Below are 18,564 nucleotides of genomic sequence, written 5' to 3' on the forward strand. Positions count from 1 at the left end.
CCTCCCTCCCTTCCTTCCTTTCTTTTTTCTTTCTCTGTCTCTTCTTTCTTTCTCTCTCTCTCTTCTTTCTTTCTTTTTTTCTTTCTTTCTTCCTTCCTTTCTGTTCAGGCATGAGCCATTGCCTGGCTTAAAAAAGAGTTTTAAATTACTCTTATTTGTGTGTGTGTGTGTGTGTGTGTGTGTGATTGTGACGTGTACATGCATATGCTGTAGCTGGTGTTTGCTACTTTGTGGCTTCTCTTTTCGCACCCTTCATCCCCCTTTTTTCATCCACTAACACTAGGTAGGAGAGAAACAAGGATAGAGGGGAAAGAGGAATTAGAAAAATCAAGAATCTAATTTCTTTCCTTTTGTTTCTGCTTTGACATTGGCTACTAACAAACCACATCCAACAACTACCCACACCGTCTAATGGGGCTCTAGCATTTTATATAGTCTCTGAAAAGTTCCCAGATTTCCAAATGTCACACAGTCACGGAAATTATCTGCACCTGGCAATACCACACTTGTGCTGGTGCAGGAGGCAAATCATAGTCAGCCCCACACCCTACACCTGGGACTAAAATGAAGCATATTATTTCTGTGGGTTTTTTAAAGTTTATTTTTATTTTATGTGCATTGATGTTTTGCCTGCATGTATGTCTGTGTGAGGGTGTTAGATCCCCTGAACTGGAGTTACAGTTGCAAGCTGTCATGTGGGTGCTTGGAATTGAACCCAGGTCCTCTGGATGAGCATTCAGTGCTCTTAACTGCTGAGCCATTTCTCTAGGCCCACTTCTGTGTTTTTTTGTTTTTTTAAAAGAAACCAGAATTCCAGAATTTTCACTATAGTATGTTGATAGATATGCATATGTCACAGTGTGCATGTGGAGGAGTTGGATCTCTCTCTCCACCTTGTGGGTCCCAGAAATGGAATTCGGGTTCTTTCTTTCTTTTTTTTTCTTTTCTTTCTTTTTTTTTTTTTTTTTAGATTTATTTATTTATATTAGTACATTGTCACCCTCTTCAAATACATTAGAATAGGGGATCAGATCCCATTACGGATGGTTGTGAGCCACCATGTGGCTTCTGGAAATTGAACTCAGGACCTCTGGAAGAATAAATAGCCAGTGTTCTTAACCACTGAGCTATCTCTCCAGCCCTACTATTTTTTTAAAAATATTTATTTATTTTCATTTTATGCATATTGGTATGGTTTTGCCTGCATGCATTGTCTGAGAGAGGTTGTCAGATCTTGGAGTTGCAGACAGTTGTGAGCTGCCATGTGAGTGCTGGGAATTGAACCAGGGTCCTCTGGAAGAGCAGTCAGTACTCTTAACCACAGAGCCATCTCTCCAGTCCCAGAGTTCGGATTCTTGGGATTTAGTGGTAGACACCTTTACCCATGGAACCATCTCACAGACCAAACCTGGTGTTTTTGAGATAGGGTCTTTCATTGAACTTGAAGCTTACCGTTTTGATAAGTTGGAGGGTCAGACTGGCGTCCTGCTTCTTCCCCCCCAGCACTATGGTTTCTGATGGGAGTGGTCATGCCTGGTTTTTACATGATAGGGGGTGCTCATGTGTGCACAGCGAACACTGTTCTCCAGATCTATCAGCTTTACTTTTTAAGTTCCCTTTCCTGATGATGATTTCTGCTCTGAACTTGTTGCTTTCAGGGCTACCTGTCTATGCAATAGGACTTTTACCATAAAAGATTGACTGTCAGCAAACTCTGGGAAAAGTGAATGGGAAGCAAGTGTAAGAGCTAGCTAGTGACTACCCCAGCCCTGGGGCCTGAGGGAAGGGAGAATCAACTCTATTTCCCAGAGAAGGTAAGCTTAGGGGCTTGCAGGTGCCCGTACCTCTGCTGACTTGGGTTGTGGATTTAAACAGGGATTTCTTGCTTTCCTTCTGTATCTGAGAATTTGTGTTTGGTGATGTGGGGTACTGAGTCTTATATATGCAGCCGAGGATTCTGTGTAGCCCAGGCTGGCTTCTGACTTATGCACACCACATTGTGGCTCAATCTGAGTTTCTGTGTGTATTGATTATTGATTCAGCATGGTTTAGTAGCATGGAATTCTTTTGGCTTCCTTGGTCTGCATCTTCTGGGGCTTGAACCCAGGAACTCTCACATGCTATGCACACAGTCTCCCCCTGAATTCCATCTCTAACGTCTTGCCCCTCTTCTGAGTTCAAGATAACAGGCTTTTTTCTTGGTAATGTGAAAAAACTCTGTTATTGTTCAGGTCTGTTGTGCTGCTCAGGGACAGAGCATTAGCCGTGTAAGAAAGAATTACTGCCTAAGTTCTATGTCCCAGAGCTTCGCAGCTCCTCATTTAGCTGCTGATTTGTAATTGTTTATGCAGCTCATGAGTGTGCTTGAATACTTTCCTGCTCAATATTAATCCTCAATGCTTGCTGCTGATACTGGCTGTGATGGCTCATGCTGCCAGGCTTGTTCTTTAGCTGTATGGCTTCCGTCTCCTGACTCTATACCAAGATATGTGTGCGCACACACATGCGTGCACGCACACACAGAACCCTTGTGTTCATTATGTATATAAATGTGTACACACACACACACACACACACAGAACCCTGGTTATGTGCATGTATGTATATATATGTGTGTATATGTATATATATGTATATATATACACACACACCATATACACCTGGTGTCCATTTTGTATATATGTGCACATACACACACACACACACACAACTCTGGTGTTCTCTCCCTTTCTGTCTATGTCTCGCTCTTTCTGTCTACATACACGTACATATATGTGTACACACACAACTCTGGTGCTCTCTGTCTCTCATATATATATACATATATATATATGTATGTACATATATAATATATGTGACCACATACACACACACACACACACAACCCTGGTATTCTCTCCCTCTCTGTCTATCTCTTACTCTTTCTGTCTACATACATATATATATATATGCATGTTACATATATATAATATATATATGTACACGTACATATATGTGTACACACACAACTCTGGTGTTCTCTGTCTCTCATATATATACATATATATGTATGTACATATATAATATATGTGTGACCACACACACCCTGGTATCCTCTCAAGAGCAGCAACTTCATTCAGAGCATCAGACAGTTTATACTCCAAGGGTTAAGAAGAGTCACCTGAGTAAAGTGTATAATCAGCAGAACAAGCTGCACGTGGCATATAAACAAATAACAATAACCAACTGTAATGAATAGCCTGAAGTGAACTCACTCCTATCTATTACACTTAGGAGGAGCATGAAAACATAGCCCAAGAAAGATTCTGTGTTTTGAAGACACCAAGGTCTTCATAAGGTTCTTGTCTTGTTTTCTTGGAGTTTTCTCACGAGCACTCACAACTCCCCTCACATGACTCCATTCTTGGACTGTGTTCCAACAATGTGGGGAGGGTACAACATACTGTGAGTGGTGCCATCTCTGGGTAGGTGACCCGGAGCACAAGTCAGCAGTGTACCTCCTCGGACTTCCTCAGAGGTGACCTGTGACCTGGAAGTATAAGCTAAAACAAACCCCTTCATCCCTAAGTTGCTTTTGGTGATGGTGTTCATCACAGCAGCAACCTAGAACAACAGCCAGTATTAATCACTGCACACAGCGTCTTGCTCTGTGGCCCAGGCTAGCCTCATCCTGGTTATCCTCACCTTCCTAAGTGCTAAGACTGTAGGTGAGTACCACTGTAGCCTGCTATAACTTTAAGCAAGCATATGTCTCTTTTTTGTTTTGTTTGTTTAGTTTTTTACTTTTTTAAATTTTTGGCCAACACGTATGTCTATGAGGGAGTCAAATCCACTGGAACTTGAGTTACAGACAGTTGTGGGTGTCCATGTGGTTGCTGGGAATTAAACCCTGGACCTCTGGAAGAGCAGCTAGTGCTCACAGCTAAGCCATCTCTCTGCCCCTCTCTGTTCTTTTCAAGCTCTTTGGTCATTAGAACTTTCTGTTCCTCTTTAGTAGGGGTTGTCTTTGCCTCCGGGCTCTCTGTGATTTGAATTGTGAATACATTCTTGGGGCCACTATCTTTTATTTTTCTTTGGCAATTAAGACTAACAGAGATCCTCCAGCCTCTGCCTCCCAAGTGCTGGGATTTAGGGTGTGGGCCAACATTTTTTTAAAACTTTACATCATGGTTGACTACTTTTATTTTTTTATTACATTTGTGTGTTTGTTGTGTGTGTGAGAGAGTGTGTGTAGGTTAGAGGACACTTGTGGGATATTCTCTCTCCTTCTACCATGAACCCGGCTCATCAGATGGTGTCAAGTGTTCCTACTCATTATGCCATCTTTCTGGTTCTTGAACATGTATTCACAGTACTTTTTCTCTATTTGTAACTTTTTACAAATACAAACTTAATCTCTTTGCTTACTCTTTTTACAGGTTTGTGACTTTAATGAGCTTTTTCTACAAACCCAAGCCAGACATTAGGCTGCTATCTTAGGGTTTCATTGTTATAAAGAGACACCATGACTAAGGCAACTCTTTTTTTTTTTAAATTTTTATTTATTTTATGTGTATGTGTACATTGTAGCTGTACAGATGACTGTGAGCCATCATGTGTGTGGCTGCTGGGAATTGGACTTGGGACCTCTGCCGGCCCTGCTATAATGCACTGTGGCTGTCTTCAGATGCACCAGAAGAGGGTGTCTGATCTCATTACGGGTGGTTGTGAAGCCACCATGTGGTTGCTGGGATCCGAACTCAGGACCTTCAGAAGAGCAGTCAGTGCTCTTACCCACTGAGCCATCTCGCCAGCCCAGCAACTCTTATATGGGAAAACATTTAATTGGGGCTGGCTTACAGTTTCAGGGGTTTAGTCCGTTATCATCATGGTGGGAAGCATGGCAGCACACAGGCAACCTCTGTACTGGAGAAGGAACTGAGAATTCTGTATCTTGATCTAAAGGCAGCAGAAGGAGAATGTCTGTCATCCTGAGTGTAGCTGGAGCTTCCGACAAGGCCTTACCTCTTAATAGTATCACTCCCTATGGGCCATGTCCCCTACCTTGCCCGTCTCTTTAGTGGTCTTGCTTCTTCTGGTTGCTTTTTGTGGACAGCTTATCTTCTTAAGGGGTGCAGTTTGGTTCAGTTCCCTCTTGGCTCTTGCATTGACCTGTGTGCATACCTTCTACCACAAGTGGGTATTGATACTCAGAGCCCTACTTCTGTTTCCATGGCTGAGAGCTACTTGAGAATATAGTGTCCACTTAGAACCCCCAAGTTCTGGGGCTTCTGCTGCTGCTGGTGCTTGATGAGTCTCCTTTCTTCCTTCAAGCTACACAAGGAAACCCTTTAAATTTTTTTAAAAAACATTTTTATGGCTGTTCTTTGATATTAATAAGTGTGTATGCATGTGTTCAAGAGCTTGTGAGCACCCAGGACACACACGTGGAAGGAAGTTAAAGGGCAACTTGGGGAGTTGGTTCTCTTTCTATCATATATGTTCCTCGGATTGAACTGAGGTGGTCATCAGGCCTGGTAGAAAGCGCTTTGTGTAAGACTATGCTCAGAGTCAAGTCACCACTGTCTTTAGGAATTCAGCTGTGCCTGATAACAAAAGATCATTTCAGCCGGTGCTTATTGGTCATTTGTATTCTCCCCCTGCCCCGTGAAGGGGAGAGTCACAGGACCCTCATCTGAGTACCTAGTCCTCTATACCACATTTGTGTGCAAATCCGCTCTAAGTGCACACGGTCTTGGGGAGGGGATAGAGTGGGGTCCAGGGAAGCCTAATAGAGGGAGGACTCCATCTGTGTGGTTATGGAAAAGCTACCATCCCTGCCTGATAAAAAATTCCCAGTGTGGTCTTTTGGTAGCACCCTCAGACAGTAAGAAGCGGCCCAGAGAACTCATAGACCCAGAGAGAACTTGGTAGAATTGTACTTGGTTTGTCATTGGGACCTTAGAAGGAGGGCTAGACATTGCTTACAATTCCTTGAAAAGAAATGTTATTGACAGGCTTTATCTGCAGAGGATAACTGTTAACAACAGACTTTATCCACACAGGTATCTTGCTGGTTCGAATTTCATTGTTTTACCTGTGTGTGTGTGTGTGTGTGTGTGTGTGTGTGTGTGAAGGCCAGAGGTAGGTGTCAGATGTCTTTCTCAATTGCTTGACATCATATTTTGAGACAAGGTCACTTACTAAACCTGGTGATCACTGATTCTGCAGGATGAGGGAGGGAGTATAGGCTCCCACTACCACACACAGCTTTTTTATGTGGATGATGGGTATGCAGACTCTGGTCCTTGGTTTGTTCCCTAAGCACCCCACCTGCTGAGCCATCTCTCCAGCTCCTTTTTTTTTTTTTTTTTAAACTTAAGGTTATCTAGTGTTTCTGGATACTTTAGATAGGAGGGGTCTACATCATTTTAGACTACCACAAGATTTATTTGCCAGGCATGGCAGCTCACGCCTTTAATCCCAGCACTCAGGAGGCAGAGTCAGGCAGATTTCCGAGTTGGAGGCCAGCCTGGTCTTTATAGTGAGTTCTGGGACAGCCAAGGAGATGTAGAGAAAACCTGTTTCAAACAAACAAACATATAAAGATTATAATCCTGTTCATACTCTCTAGCCCAGAACAATAGCTTTTCTAGACCAGCCTGATTGAATGAGTGAATGAGTGGAATGAACGAACTTTCTGCTTTCAGATGCAGATGGAGGCAATATTCCAGTGAGCCCTTACTTCCTGTCTCTCCAGGAATCTGCTTGATTTTATTTTTGGGACAGCGTCTCCATGGATAGTCCAGGCTGGCCATCCTCGTGAGTCAGCTGCTTGAGTGAGGATCTTGAACTGCTCTATTCTGCTCCATTTGATGTTTGAAGGTGGCGAGTGAGTTCCCATACTGTGTGCGGGTAGCTTCCCACAGCACTCCTCCCTAGAGGAAGGATTAAAGAACTAGGCGACCAACTGGACAGGAGGCTGCCTCCTTCCCTTGCTTCCTCTAGGTTTAAGAAAAGCTTGCCTTTGATGAGATTGAGCCCTGGGCCCCTGTTTTACATTTTTCATTAGATATCTTGTCTGAGGCTGGTTATTGATGCCAAGTTCTGTTTTAATTCTCACTCCTCTGCTAATCAATTACAGCGTTTATCCATTAATCGGGTGTTCTGACTGGGTCAATAACTGCTTCTTGGATCCTGTGTGAGATTGCACATCATCAGACTAGGAAAGAGTGAGATTTAAAACCTGGTGTGACTTCCCCAGGCTGTCGGAGTAACAGAGCAAAACCCAGCTAGTGGGTTTAAATATATTGGGGTGGCAGGATTCAGGATTTCCTCCCCAAGTAGTTCATAGCAAGGCTCAACGTTCCTGAAGTGTGGACAGGTGTGCCTAAGCTTAAGAAAACCAGAAACATTAAAAAGTAATGATTCTCAGCACATCCCCATGACCTCATTCACTGTTGTGAACGCACAGATTTCTTCCTTAATCTGTAGTGTTTATCGATAAGATCTCCGCACCTGGGATAGAGGATAAAGAAACTTAAAGCACAAATGTCTGAAGACATTGCTAGGTAAAATTCAACCCCAAAATTATATCAAACACTTTATTATAACGTGAGCAAAGCGGAGATATTTTATGGTTGACTTTCTCTATATAAATATCCTTGGGCCCATTTTCCACCTGAGCCATGAAGCCACTCCCTTCCATGTAGACACACCATTTCCTTCTCCCTTCGTCTCCAGGGTGTGCTACCTCATACACAGAGCCTTGTCGAAGACACAGAAAGTCTTTGCTAAATGGAGAGTTAAAAGTTTTTGAGCATAAGAATGGTTCTGAGTTTTTTGTTTTGTTTTGTTGTTTTGTCTTGTTTTTCGTTTTTAATGACAGATGTACCAGCATTTGATTGTCTCCTCATCAAGGGCGGGGAGCAGAGACACTTGTGGACTTTTCCATTCTCCTCCGTGTCACTTGGCTGTCGTGGTCATTGTCTCGCTCCTTTCTGTCCTCCTCGGGCTGCGGCGAGTTCTGTCATCCCCTCTCCCTCTGGACTTTTGTCCCCTTTGTTTTTGGCTGCACCTCAGAAGCCCATCACTTCTTTCATCTTGGTCCCATTCATGCGTGAGGGAACAGTGGTGTCCTGTTGTGGGGATGTTCCGCTGGGTTTCAAACAGTAGGGTTTCCCTTTATGCTCCTCTGAGTCCCACAATGGGCTGAATGTCTGCTGTAGAACGCACACACTAATATGCCAGGTTATTTGGTTTCTAAGAAGTCAATAAAAATACTACATTTAGGTTCAGCCCTTGGCTCCCTCCACCCCTCCCCTGTTTTCAAGTCTTAAATGTATTTCTTTATTTCTGATGGTAAAACATACTCTCCTATATTAATTCAAGGAAAGTGGTTCTGACTGTGGTGTTACTTTTTTTTTTTTTTTTTTTTTAACCATAGGCAGCCAGGACTTGGAGAAGATGCCCAAAAGAATGGCTTCCCAGACTGATCTTGGCTAGATTTTTTGGTTTAAGAAAGTAGCACCTGTCTGCATTCTCCAGAGTGTCTCATCCAGACTATCATGTTTTATTCTTGTTGGGGTTGTGTGCGTGGCAGGGGTGAATGTGGACGGAGTGTACATAGTTAACAAACAAGGCCCAAAGACCAGCAAAGCTGTAAAAGGTCAAAAAAAATTTAAGCTTGTGATGTTTCAACACACTGAACTCATGTTCAGGAACAGTCTTCAAAATTGCCCTTAGAGAGGCATAAAAGAGAAAAAGAGGCCTAAAAGAGGTGCGCCTGTGTACCTTGCCTAGGGTATGTTGTCAGGGTCACTTGTCACCGGGATCCTATTTAAAAAGGAATCGGGGTAGTTGGCTCAATCAAGCATTTCATTAAGAGGGGGACTTTGATTAATTCTCTCTCTCCTTTGGTGCAACAGATAATTTCAGTAAATGTGTAATGCTCTCTGTCGCTGCTGAGGCTTAAAGTTCGGGCTGCGCCCTGCTGAGTGCTAGCATTATCGGGCCTACTTGGCTGCGATGAAGAGGAGCATGTCCCACGCAGTGTCCTAATCCTTGACAGGGGAGGCTGGCCTTTTAACATAACTGCTATCTGGGATCCTGAGTTAGGAAAGCGCTGCCGGACTGCGAGCAGAGACAAAATCTTGTAAAAGCAAGGAAAGACGCAAGAGTAATAAGTTGGCGCTTTTTTGTTTGTTTGTTTGTTTGTTTCTGTTTTCTGTAAGATACTTGGACCAGCCTCTTGCATGCTCGGAGACTCATGGTTTGTGTAAGTTTCTGGGAGACTCTGCAGGAAACAAAGCAAGAAAGGGAAAATTTCGGGCCAGCAGTGAGAGCTTTCACTGCTGTCTGCTGCCGGGAAGCTGGGGCTGGCTGGGGCTGGCTGGGGCCGGTCGCGGCTGGGCCAGCAGTGGGAGCTTTCACTGCCGTCTGCTATTTTGGGGGAAGCTGGGGCTGGCTGGGGACAGGCAGGGTCAGGTACGAAGCCCTGGTCTATTGTCAGTTGTTTTCTTTTGTTTACCAACTTTTTTGTTTGTTGAGAGTCTGTCAGCGAGATGAAGGGATGTTCAGAAGAAAGCCAGTGGGGAATGTTAACTTTGGTGGTTTTGATCTAGGGCTGTGTCAGGGGGGATAAAGTACTTAGTGTAGAAACTCAGTCACACCTATTGTATTTTAAAAGCTGGTTTGGGAAATGTGTGTGTTTATTTATTGCAAATGCAAAGTCTATTTGGTAGCCATACATTTAGGTGCTTTGAAAAGTTGGATTTGGGTTCTGAGGGACCGGAACGGCCCCCAGGGAGGTATTGTGGGGATGTGTGAATCCCCCTTCATTTTCGGCTTACTCCCTGGATACCCTGGATCTGTGTTGAGGGCTCTTGCCTTCTGCCCTGTTAATCCAGGCACTGCACATGCGCTTGGAGCAACAGGTTAACATTCTGTATTTAAGAGGATAGTTTGGGTCTGTAGAGAGGGGATCCCTTATTTGCCATTTGAACCATGTTTTCAGTTGTAAGTAGCACGCTTGGTTGCTTATCATGGACTTTATACACCAACTAATTTTTTTTATGCTAAATTAGGGTGAGATTTTTAGAATTAATTTCAGAGTGTGTTTGTACTATAATTGCTACAATTCTTCTAAAAGCTTAACAGCCAATTAACACTTTGAACAAATTATTGTGTGATATTTGGCTTCTTGTTGATTGGTTTTTTGGTAGTAGTTTTGGATTTAAAGAAAAGGTGAACTCATGCACTTATCAAATATTATTTATTAAATACTGACTTCATGCCAGGTTCCCAGTATTTCAACATCATTTTGATGTCAACATAATTGCCCTTTAACTTACATGTAGGACCGCAGTTGTGAACAGCAAAAACTTCTCTGTCCCGTTAGCATTCAGTAACCTGCTTTCCATGGGGGTGCAGCATGCCTTTGGCTCCAGCTTGGGGCCTTAGTTCTTGGGTGCTGTGGCTGGTAAATATCTCCTGATGAATGCTAGAGAGCCGGACCCTGGAGGCTTAGTGGTGGTGTACTGAGGACTCTGCTGGTCATTTGATTTTCCTTGTTTGGAAAAAGAGCCAGCAAGCAGTTCAGACTGGGGATGAGAGTTCAGTCCCTAATGGGGCCTGGCCCACAGTGCACACCCACGACAACCTCTCCCCTCCCCATATCCTCTCTGTTTCCCCTAGAGCATCAGTTACTAACATTCTAATTTCCATCAATCACCCAGAGCGTTGCAAAGTGGCACAGTTGATGCTTCTTCTGTAAAGAGTCGTAATAGCATCAGTGCTTCACTCCTACGGGAAGTTCCTCCAAGGCTTCAAAGACCTGGAAAGTAGCCCTCCTACTTTTCTGGTTTGAGGCAGTCCCAGACTTTCCATTTAGGGGGGTCTGGGAATCAGACTCAGGACCTCACACATGTTAGGCACATGCTCTATCACTGAGCTGCAACCCAGGTATTTTAAAATGCTTCCTTTAGTGGATTTACACTCCTTCCCCTTTGCCAGACACTGCTTTCCCAAGAAATAAGTAAGCATGGCACTCATTGAGATGAAAGAACATCCTTTGAATTGAGCCAATTCAGACTTTCTGGGGTGGCGGTCTGTCCTCATAAGACAAAAGAGGAGACATGCGGAAGGTCTGTCTCAAAATTGGAGCATTATGCTCCTCTGGTCACTTTATCTCTGAAATCAAGTGGTAAATGAAATAAACTCCCCTTTTCTCCCCCTTCCCTCCTCTCTCTTTTCTTCTCTTGGTTCTTGAGGCATTCTCCCTCTGTAGCCCAGGCTGGCCTGGAGCTCCTAGTAATCCTTCTTTCTTGGCCTCCAATGTGCTGAGATTATAGACAAGTGTCACCATGCCCAGCTTAGAAAATTGCTTTCCTGACCCTGGCCGCATCTCGCAGGGAACGACACATCAGTTCTCTCTATTTGCAGAGGAAATCAGTGTTGATATTACAGGTCCCACTGTGTGTCTTCCTATGAGTTATGTGATAGTCTCCAAAGTTCATTCACTTTAAATCCAGCCCTTCTCAATACAGAAGGCAAATAGAGCAGCTTCTAATCTGCTTAAAACACTTGTTCCGTCTGCTTTGAATTTTGAAAACACCTTCCTGGGCAGTCGTATTCTGGAAGCACTATCCAGATTTGCTAACGGAGCCAGGGAAACCAGAATGTAAGGGGTCAGCAAACTACCTTCTTCCCATAAGGCAGGATGAAAGACTGCCTTATACATCTAAATGTGAATTCTAAAGCTGGCAGAGGTGTCTTTGTGTGCTGTGCTAGGCTTGACACATTGTTGCTGACCAGCAGATGTACTCAGTCATTTATATGGAGATAAAGTATATGCAATCCCAGCCTGAAGACCCTCTGCTTATAGGTCAGCTAGAAGCCTTTCTTCTGTGACTTTGTGGATCAGGCCCTTTAGTTAGGGTTAGTTTAAGGGAAAAAAAAACAAAAAACCACAATGATTGTTGGATGGCGGTTACCATCAGCATCTCTTCCCCTGGTCTGTGTGGCTCCGGCCTGATGGGTCCGTTTGGGGGTTATGTGTCAGCTGGATTTGATAGACTTCAGAAATGAACATGAAGAGAGGAAGGCGGGATGATGTTCACAGTGCTTTGCCCTCTCCTAAGGGGTAGGAAAGGAAGCATGGCAGCTGTTAGGTCATTAGTGGGCACTCTCCAGAAAAGACCCTTTGGGGCTGGTGATGTAGCTGAGTTGGCAGAGTGCTTGTCTGACATGCACTAGACCCTTCATTCAGTCCCCAGCACCACTTAAAACCAAGTGCTTGCGGCACACATGCCTGTAAACTCAGCACTCGGGAGGTGGACTGCAAGACCAAGGGGCAAAAGTCACCCTGCTCTGTGTAGCCAGTTTGAGGTCCACCTCAGCTATGAGGCCCTATTTCAAAAAACCAAGAAGCTAATTCCTTTTCTTTCTCTCTTTGTTATCAAAGTTTGTATTACTTCTGTTGATAACATCAGGAGGAAAGGAAGGCCAGCTTTCACCTCATACAATGTGTCACTGCCCCAGTCACCCTGCTGCTGTCATGATAATCCCTATTGGTATTGGCCTAGCCTGTTAGTACTGTCCTTGAACCTGTTGCTAGATGGAGGGGTGGGGCTGAGCGCCATCTGGATTGTCTGTGTAAGTGCTTATCTCCAGAGCCACGACAGAGGAGCACTCACACGTGGCTTCTTGGTTGGGCTCTTGGACCCCACTGTCCTGAGGTTGTTGAGGTTCTGGTAGGCTCTGCAGGAGGTCCTCAGAGAGGTATCTAAAGAGGACAGGAGGCATCTAGGCTCACTGGCATCTCTGGTGAGGCCTCTCTCTGCACAGGCCTGGCTAAGCTGGGGTGCAGGTGGTGGGCTACATGAGCCTGGTGAGATGGGGGCTTCCAGGAACCTCAGCAGAACAGACCAAGATGATTCTTCAGGCAAGCTAGAGGACACAGAGACCATGGCCAAAGATCTCAGGAGGCTACTAGTAGGCTCAAAACACAGAAGTCCCCTTATAAGAATGGGGACTGAGGGAGGCAGCTCTGAATTTGTTATGTTTTCATTGATACTGGCCAGATACTAGAAAGTTGCATATTTGAAGAAAAGTAAGAAGAAGTTGAAAGACTCATATGGATTAGGGAAAGTAAATATAAATCTAACAAGGGCCCTTGTAGCATGCACCTATGGCAAGATAGAAGGCAGAGACAGGAAAATCTCCCATAGCTTGAGACCCAGCCAGCCTGGTGTAGGCAGCAGTGAGCAACAAAGAGACCCTGCCTTAAGCAAGGCGCATGAAGACTAATACCCTAAGTTGTCCATTGACCTGCACACAGGCATACATGTACACACACATCATAAATACATCCAGCACATAAATAAATGTTGAGATAATAAAACAGGTGTGGTGGCATTCACCTGCAATCCTAACATTTGTAAGGGAGAGGTGGGAGGATCAGAAGTTCAAAGTCATCTTCAGCTGCTCTTAAGTTCGAGGCCAGGTTTATATAGTCAGATTGTATTAAAAATAAAACAAGGACTGGAGATGCAGCTCAGTGATAGAGCACTGGTCTGGCATTTATAAGGCTCTGGATTCGATCCTCAGCACTAGGGTTGAGGAGGGAGTGGAAATGGTTTTTATTTTTTACTTAAACAAAAAATAACAATAGGTGCCTATATATAAAGGGGGCACTTGCAGAGTATGGCCACCAAACTCAGAGATAATTTCACAGGAAGGAGAGCGGCACATGCAATTGGCCTGTCTATGATGGATGAAAGAGGAGGTGTTATGTGCATCTTGGAGCATAGATGACTGTAGAGTCTGGGTGCTGATAGATACCCCCAAAGATACCAACAGTAAAGCCTGCACTGTCTTCTACCTCTGTGTATGCCATCTGAGCAGGACAGAGTGTGATAGACAGCCTCCACACCGCTCCTATTTTGCTGGAGCACCCCAAGACCTGATGCTTGAGTGACCGTGAGACCTGTCCTGACCTGTCTGTGCCTCTGCATTAGAGGCTGAGGTGATGAAAAATTGAAATACAGGACATGGAGATGCATTTGCAGGAGAGGTCCTGGATGTAGGATTTTTGGTTGTCTGTGTTTTGGTTTGTAGGTACAGAGAGGTTCATGTGTTGCATGTTCTTGCGGAGGCCAGAAGACAACCTCGCATGTCATTTCCAGCAGGCACTACCTTGTGTCTTTGTGACAGGATCTTTCCTTGGTCTGGAACTCACTGGTTAGACTAGACCCACTGGACAACAAGACCTTCAGTCAGTCCTTCCTAGCACTGGGATTACCACGTTTTTGTTTTGTTTTTCTTTTATATTTTGAGCCAGGGTCTCACTATGTAGCTCTGACTATCCTGGAACTCACAGAGATCTGTTGGCCTCTGCCTCCCAACTGTTGGATGTAGGGATCAAAGGCATGTACCTCCACTTCAGTGGGCTACAGGCTTGGAACTGGAACTCAGGCCCTCACATTTTTATGTCTCTCTGTGTGTCTGTGTCTCTCCGTGTATGTCGTTTTCTGTGTATCTCTCTGCCTTTGTCTCTGTCTCTGTCTCTCTCTCTCTCTCTCTGTGTGTGTGTGTGTGCATGCGCGCGTGCGCATGCGTTTGAATGTTTAAGAATAGAGAACAGGCTGGGCAGTGGAGGTGCACGCCTTTAATCTCAGCACTAGGGAGGCAGAGGCAGGCGGATTTCTGAGTTTGAGGCCAGCCTGGTCTACAGAGTGAGTTCCAGGACAGCCAGGGCTACACAGAGAAACCCTGTCTCAGAAAACCAAGGGAGAGAGAGAGAGAGAGAGAGAGAGAGAGAGAGAGAGAGAGAGAGAGAGAGAGAGAATGAATAGAGGTCAGAAGATAGATAGCCTAGTGTGTCTGGTACTGGAATTGCCCTGTTTTAGGAGAAGTAGTTTATTGTTCTTGGCTGTTTGTCTTAGGCCAGCTGACCCAAGAGGTTCTATGGATTCTCCTGGCTTCCCATCTCACTGGAGGAGGTGTTAGGATGGCAGGTGCATGGTGTTCTATGGCATGGCGTTCTATGGTGCATGCTGCCATGTCTGGCATTCTGTGGCTCTGGACATCTAGACTCAATTCCTCCTGCTTGCACAGAAAGTGCTCTACTTGCTGAGCCAGCTCCCCACACCCTGTGTTTTAAGCCTGTTAAAGAGTGTATAGAAAGAAAACCCACAAAGCTAAAATAGTGAAATACAGTGATGGGTATTTATTACCCTTTCCTTATCCATCGACCACAACAGGTCATTATGGTAGAACTGAAAATACTTAAACCATCAGTCAGTTTTCTTCATAGTTGTTGAGTTTCAGACCCTGGACAAACAGCTGAGGTGCATATTTTACATACCAAAGTGGGCCTGGCCTCCAGGTTCTCCCAGCATTCCTCCATCTTTTCCTGGCTTTCCACACTCTCTCCCCTGAACTTTACAGCCCAGGGGCTGGGCTCCCCCCCCCATGCACCCCTCCTCTCTCCCTCTCTCTGCTGCATTCCAATGCTCTTCCTGTCTTTTTCTTCCCCCTCCCCTCTATCTCCGTCACTTTGGTGACTTCCCCTGCCTTGTTTTTACTCCTTGGGACCAATCCAATAGCCATGTCCCAGTAAACTTGCCTTTATAGATACACGCTGACTTGAATTGGCTTGTTTCAGCGGTGGGGAAATAACTCATCAGAAACCTCTGTGTCATTGTTTACAATGAATGACTCACAGAAGTGCATTAGGAGGTAAGTCATGAGTCCCACTAGCTGTTTGCACTCTCTAATGCTGGCCCTGTAGGCGGATCTCACAATGTAGCCAAGACTGCCCTCAAAATCAAAATCCTGCCTCCACTTCACTAGATTGGGATTAACTGTGCCTGACTTGTTCATTTCTTTATTTAGTGTATGTACATATGTGTATGCCTGTGTGTCTATTGGTATATATACTGTGTCAGTTTGTACACATGTATGTACATGGGTATGCATAGCCATGCATGTACATTTGGACACCGGAGGGCATTGTATAACAATTTCCTTTTTGCCTTATTATTATTTTTTTTTAATAAGGCTGGCTGACCACCAAGGCTGATCCAAGGTGGATCCCTGGATCCACCTGTCTTCACCTCCCAACACTGGAGTCACAGGCACATATGACCAAGGCTTGTTTTTATGTGGGTTCCTGGGTATTTGAACTTGGGCCCTACTTTTAAACCTACTGAGCCACCTCCTCTGCCCCTTATATTAATGTTTAAGATCCTATAATCCCGGTGCTATATTATGCCATAGTTCCTGGGAACTTGACTCCACCACAGAAAGGAATAGGCTTTGTCTAAACTGTCTCTGTAGAAGGACAGCTGCTTAGACCGGGTGGGAAACCACCCCTCTTTTTAATTGATCACTTAAAATTCTTCCCATTTTACTCTGTGTGCTTCTTCCCTAGCCTGTTTTTCTTGCTTTGCTACGGTCCTGGATGGTGTCTAACTACTTCTTAAGGCACTATTAGTCACCAGGTACTCTTGTTCATTATGGCCGTTCATTCAGCTGCCAGTCAGCCAATTTGGAAAATATGGCCTCTCCCTCAGACGCCATAGCTCCTCTGGATGTGTGAAAGCTTGTGGTGTGTGCGGCTCTTCATCCCAAGCAGCTGGAGTGAGCTGTTAGAAGCTGGAGCTAGAATTCATTCCTCAGTGGCCGGCCCTGTTCCTGTTAGGTCTGTTGGCACAGGAAGGAGGGGAAACTGAACTTCTGCCTGCATTCTGGTTCCGGGCTTTTGACATTGCTTCCCTGTGACTCTTCTGGACGACAGCATAACCCCAAGTCCCTCACCAGATGTTGTCTCCTGCTCCTAAAAGGAAGAAGAGAATGATAATGGATGTTTTCAATGTACTGGGTCTTTATTTTGTTCAGACTCAAAGGGAACAAGGCAAAGAGGTTAACATCTTTTCTTGTTCCATCTGAGTAAGCATGAAGACCTACGATCCTTAATCTGTTAAAAGAAAAATAAGCCTTGTGTGTTTGTGGAATTTTGGATTCATTTCTCTTGCCCTGCTCCCATGCTCTGTATTTTTGTAGTCTAATACAGCCTGGACCTTTGCGCACCATTTGGCTCCTCCCCTCCCCCTCTCTCCTCCCCTCCCCTGTGATCACACAAAGAGCAGGGAGCCCACAAAAGACTCAGTTTCTGGGTTTTGTATTTTAAAAGGATGAAATGCGTACTATACTTAGAAACACAAAACTGATCCCTTAGAACTTGCCCCCAAAAAGAAATGCATTGACACCAGGATCGGAAGAGTAAGGGAAGTGAGAGAAATTCAGAGCTTTTTTTTTTTTTTTTTTTTTTAAAAAAAAAAGCAGCCCAAGAGAAGTGAGCAAACAGTAGGCGTAAAAGTCCTTCAGCCTCTCAACTTAATGTGGAGAGTAGCGTGGGGACTCCCAGGCTGTCCCCCTCCAACCTCCCAGCTCAGTGCGGAGAGCGGGTGGAACACTGCTGCCCACGAGGTCTTGAGAAGGCTCACGCCCTGGACTGGGATTTACAAGGCTTCTCCATGGATCATCCTGCTCTGCTACTGGCTGGGGCCTCTCTGTCACCTACATCCTCTCTGAAATGTTGAGACTGCAGGGTGTACACACTTGACCGTGGCAAAACCTGGAGACAGAGACTTTAACCCAGGTTATTTACTCTTGTTTGTTTCTTGTGTGCAGAGTTAGTGATTGAACCCAGTGCTGGCCTTGCGCAGGTTAGACAAGTAAGTGCTTGACCAACTAAGCTATGCCCCAGCCTCTGCACAACCACCACCTACCTGTCCCTGCATAGCCTTCACCTAGGAATGCTTTTTCCAGGGGAAATGAGTTAATGGGCACATTACTACTCCCTAAAGTAGATTCTCATTTTTTTCTTATAGGATATTATCAAAATTACACCCAATTTTACTTCTAATCATATAAAAAAAATCTGTGGAGGTTTATATCTTCTCTTATTTGCAGGCACCCCTCTGTAATCACCCCACACTCTTCAGCCCCTAAAAAGATGAAATATATCCTGTCTGGTCCTTCAAGGTAAAAGTTTTCTGAGTTTTGTTCTAAATTGTCACAAATACAGTCACTTTTTGCTTTATATTCTTTGCCTGAGGGTTGTTTGTTTGTTTGTTTGTTTGTTTTTTGAGAAAATGAATGAATGAACAAATGAATGAATGCACCGCAGGCACTCGTGTATGCATGTGTGCTGGTCAAAAGACAACTCTTGGGAGTCTAGCCTTCCACCTTGTTGATGCAGGGTCCCCAGGCCAACAAACCCATAGATTCTGCTTCTCACCTCTCATCTTGATAGGGGACCTTGGGGGATTACAGCAGCAGGTTACTACAGCTAGTTGGTTTTTGTTTTTGTTTATAATGGGTTCCTTCAGGGCATCAAACTCATATTCCTCATTTCTCCAGTCCTGGATCTTATTAGTTTGAAGTTTTTCTGGACAATGCAAATAAAAGTACCTGTGTTTTGGTAGTGCAGTGCTTGGTGCCAACTCCATCCAAAATGGAGCATGCTATACATTGTTTCAGCTGCCTGTTAGAAACTTACATTATAGGATACAATAT

At 44.5% G+C, this 18,564-nt stretch overlaps 1 protein-coding gene across 5 annotated transcripts in view; it reads left to right on the top strand.

The window, feature by feature from the left end:
• The window catches only part of Clybl (citrate lyase beta like), a 218,833-nt gene that overhangs the window by 88,753 nt on the left and 111,516 nt on the right, over positions 1-18,564 (top strand). Inside the window, exon 1 of one of the 5 annotated variants that reach the window (XM_031361088.1) lies at positions 9,025-9,256. The exons of the other annotated variants lie outside the window; for them this stretch is intronic. Coding sequence (XP_031216948.1) covers positions 9,234-9,256 — 23 coding nt within the window. The 5' untranslated portion in view covers positions 9,025-9,233. Of the gene's footprint in view, positions 1-9,024; positions 9,257-18,564 lie in introns of those variants that run through there. 5 annotated transcript variants of the gene reach the window in all.

The sequence above is a fragment of the Mastomys coucha genome, unplaced genomic scaffold (genome assembly GCF_008632895.1).
Source record: "Mastomys coucha isolate ucsf_1 unplaced genomic scaffold, UCSF_Mcou_1 pScaffold9, whole genome shotgun sequence".
In the NCBI taxonomy this organism is placed as follows: domain Eukaryota; kingdom Metazoa; phylum Chordata; class Mammalia; order Rodentia; family Muridae; genus Mastomys; species Mastomys coucha.